Genomic DNA, 4,142 nt, shown 5'->3' with positions numbered 1-4,142 from the left:
CTCCCTCAAACCATAAACATCACCTATAAAATCTCATATCACCTAATAGTACATGACAGGTAGGTACCTAGCTAGCACCTTTTTCTTCTAAGTCTGAAACTGTGGCCATGTGCATGTGGAATTTCTATAACTATATTTTTCTAGGGATGAGATTCCACTTCTCAATGTTAGCCAAGTATCCCACTTGTTTAACTACTAGTTTACACTAGTATCCATGTATTATAAGTCAAATAGCACATGGCCATCAAAGCCATTTCATGAAATCTATGAGCCCAACTGTGATTGAAGTTATAAAAATATTCCATAATACTTGTATATTCCACGGAAGCTCTAAAAACTATAAGAGAAATAGTATTAAACTTCAATAATACAGTAGTAAAGATATAAAGAAATCATGGTCAACGATCTAAGATCCCGTGGTGCATCTGAATCTATTGAATGACTTAGCGCTGATACATCATAGTATGATATATATATATATATAATGCTACTATCATTCTTCCTGTTGATCATTTATCTAGAATAAAGATAAATGTATTTGAGCCTCTACGTCGACTGCATTATTTATACTATTAACTTAACATGTACAGTTGACAGTGTGAAAATCATTCATGAGACACTACCACTTATTAAGGAACACATTTTCACATACATAATATATATAAACTGCATGTATTCACTCTATATGTAGTAAAAGCTAGCCAGACAAAGTAAGCATCGACGGGTAAAGAAAGACAACACTGTTTTTATATGAAATTAATGCTGCTCCTACATTTTGAGAAAATGTACCATCAAAACTCCAACAGGGTCTTGATCAATAGAAAATAAATTGGGAGAAGGAAACAAATCTAAGAAAGACCTTATACCTAAGAAGTTTAATTAATGTTCATGTTGAAAATATTCAATCCACTCTCCGACTATCTCTTTGTACATATCATAATCTCTCTTCATCTGTCCGATGTCTCTTTATACGCTTCTATACCCCCATCAACTTGCTGCAGTTAACAACACATACATAAACAAGAGTTAGACAAGGTATTTTCTTTGCTGCCAGTATATTACCAAGTGCAAGTAGCTTAATCCGCGAAGAATTTTTGCTATAAGAAATTGAACTCAAGAGTTTGTTAGCAGATAACGCGATACAAACAGAGAATGCAGGACCTAGTAAACAAAACACACATTTAAGGCTAGTGAAGGAGTGAAAACTTTTCAGTATATATAAATGCAAGACGAACCACAAGGACTTATGCATATACATAAAGAAAATGCAAAAGATTTAATGAAACAAAAACTTACCAAGATCAAAAATGTAGAAAATAATAGGCATGGAACTGAAGACATCAACCTGAAGGACCACCGGAACCCCTCCCCTCCTCTTCGCTGTTGGCTCTCTGTTGCTGCCTCGGGGTCTCTGGTGGCTGTGGAGGCTGCAGCTGTTGTTGAGACTGAAGATGAACCTGTTGTTGATAAGAAAGAGAATGATCCGGTTGGGACTGCTGATGAGGCGGAACCAGATTATAAGGATTTTCATAGGTACCGGCCAAAACCAACGAAGGTGGTACGGATAAACTCATCTGATGAAATCCAGTAGCTGTTACCGAGCCCGTAGAGTCGAACCCACCGTTAAATCTTACAACATCTTCTTGTTGAGAAGATTGTTGTTCTTGCTGCTCATAAAATTTTAGCATCTCCTGTTGGTCCCTTTGTTCCTTTGCAGCCATTGCTGTTATAAATTGTTGAACTTGAATTGGCTGCTGCAGTAGTTGCTGTTGCTGCTGTGGGTCACGAATTAGCAATTGACCACCATGTGGGACCACTGTTGACATTCCTGACATTGGGTTCATATTGAAAGGCATCATGGTACTAGAAGATGGCGCATTCATATGTTGCTGCGGTTGAAAAAACCCCGGAGGTTGAAGATTAATAATGGGTATCATTGCTGATGGACCAATGTAGGTAGACAGTTCCTTTTTAGCGTTCAACAGATCATCCTGAACTTGCCTAAGCTTCTGTTGAAGTAATGAAATAAGGCCAACACACCCATAGACCGGATCTCGAAGCCGATACTCAGCCTCATAGGCAAGGGAATTCACTGCATCTTCCCGTTGAGCAGCATTGAGTTCGTTGAGTAGTTTCGCCACGTTGCTGGCACCGAACACTTTGTGGACATTGGAAAATTTCAATGGCTGATCTGGCGGAAAATAGGGTGCGAAGACACACTCTTGGGTGCATTTTCTGCGTAGGAATTTGCAAGCTGCGCATGGAGAATTGGTCGATGACATCCTTCTGTTCCTAAAAATCGTACACATCAACCCCACAAAACACACAACCGATGTCAAAGAATGAATACACTTAATAAATGGAACAGAATATCTAGGTGTTCGCATTCTAAATATATTTAGACACAAATGGAGCATAAATTAATCAGAAATGATTATACACAGATAAAAATAAACAAAGGATTTATGGCATTCAACGAAGTTTCATTTACCGATATTAAAGAAACAGTAAGCCATTAATGGCTTAGCAAATCGAAGCAGACATGGTAAAATAATTAAATCATATCTACAGTAGGACTTTAATTAAAGGAAGTCAGAAAGTGTAAATTAGCAACTGTAGGGTGATTTAGAATCATATCCAAGTATTTGAACCAATTTTTTCGAAAAAAAAAACCCTACAACAACACTATACCCGTGAAATACCACAAAGTTAGTAGGTAAATTAGACAGACCGTTTCTGAAAAAACTTGGGCTCATTGTCAATAAAAACAATAAACAAAAGAAGAAGAAAACGGAAAGAATCAAGTACGAGCAGGATAAACTTGCAGTGACGAAGAAAGATGCCAAGTTTCCGAAGGAGACTTGAATGAAAACAAAATTTCACCCTACTTTCTCTTTTTCTCTCTCTAACTTGATAAACTTGGAATGCAAGAAATCTGCCGTTTTACGGATCTAATCTAGATCAATGATATCTCTCTGGGTTGTATCAAATCAAGGACTTGTTCTATAGCAAAATCACATACTAGTAGTACTGGTTCCTCTCAGAAAATCCAAACTCTAAGATCCTTCCTTATCAAACAATGAAGAAACAAATCAACACAAAATCACAAATCAAAAACGAGTTCAATAGAGTAAAAATTAAAACCATAAAATAAAAATAAAGAATACAAACAAAACATGAAATCAGAAAACTCATTCACCTTTCTTATGTTACAAACCCTATTCAGATCACTCTTTAACCTTCTCTCTCTACTTCTCTTCAAGACTTCAAACTCATTCCATCTGCAAAGTAACAAAAAAATGAAGTGAACAAAGAATGTTGCTGAATTTAATTTTACAATCGAAAAAATCAACATCATTTAACCCTATAAAATCACACACAAAAAATGAATGAAGGACTGAACCTGTCTAGGGTTGGAATTCAAAAGCACAAGAAAGATCAAGAAATAAGAAACCGCAGCTATTTTTTTTTTATAGTTTCATCATCGATATAAGAATGAGAGAGAAAGAGGCGGCATAGAGAGGGAGGAGTCAAAATGAAAAGTAAAAACAAATTTGATGAAATAGAAGTGATTATAAAGCGAAGGATTTTCCAAGAATGGTCGAGTTTGTAAATAAATCCAATTACTAGGGTTAAATAATGAAGGAGAAACCCCTACACGGCATCTGGTCTATTCAGGACCGTCGATGGGATATCATATGCTGTATTGACCGTCTGATAAGAATTTTGTATTTATAATGAGTTACCTATTTGTCCCTGCGCTAGTTTCCTGAGTGATGAATAAATTGGACTCTGAGTCACCTATTTGTCCCTGCGCAAATTTATTGCCTTTCCCAAATTACCCCTTCATGAGGGATGTGCTTTGAAATACGGCTCTAAGTTTCATACATTCACAATACTGCCATCCCATTTAATTACTTACTATGTTTAATTTCTCAAATCTGTAATAGGATTTCTTTTGCAGTTAATTTTTTCAAACGCTGACTAAAAGTTTTTGGTATATGAAAATCACTCAAATAATGGTTATTATTTCAATAAAAAAATATTATTTTTTTTTAAATAGTAAGAAAAGAATTATGCCAAATTTTATTTTTTAAAAATAAAATAATTCATTCCGATAAAACAAAAAGACGGGTCAATTT

General features: G+C 35.6%; 1 protein-coding gene across 1 annotated transcript; it reads right to left on the bottom strand.

Moving 5' to 3' along the window:
* Positions 1-696: 696 nt before the first annotated feature.
* Positions 697-3,518, bottom strand: LOC102591487 (LOB domain-containing protein 36). The gene is made up of 4 exons (XM_006338160.2): positions 3,404-3,518; positions 3,200-3,281; positions 1,297-2,292; positions 697-995 (listed from the first exon to the last, which is right to left on the bottom strand). The coding sequence occupies exon 3, from the start codon at positions 2,280-2,282 to the stop codon at positions 1,341-1,343; it is 942 nt and encodes a 313-aa protein (XP_006338222.1). The 5' UTR covers positions 2,283-2,292; positions 3,200-3,281; positions 3,404-3,518; the 3' UTR covers positions 697-995; positions 1,297-1,340.
* Between the last annotated feature and the right edge of the window lie 624 nt (positions 3,519-4,142).

The sequence above is a fragment of the Solanum tuberosum genome, unplaced genomic scaffold, assembly GCF_000226075.1.
Source record: "Solanum tuberosum cultivar DM 1-3 516 R44 unplaced genomic scaffold, SolTub_3.0 scf00004, whole genome shotgun sequence".
In the NCBI taxonomy this organism is placed as follows: Eukaryota; Viridiplantae; Streptophyta; class Magnoliopsida; order Solanales; family Solanaceae; genus Solanum; species Solanum tuberosum.
Note: the sequence above shows the minus strand (reverse complement) of the source record. Positions and strands in the feature narration are given on the sequence as shown.

Bases quoted from the DNA above. Each gene is read 5' to 3' on its own strand.
- LOC102591487 (XM_006338160.2), bottom strand. From the start codon at position 2,282: ATGTCATCGACCAATTCTCCATGCGCAGCTTGCAAATTCCTACGCAGA.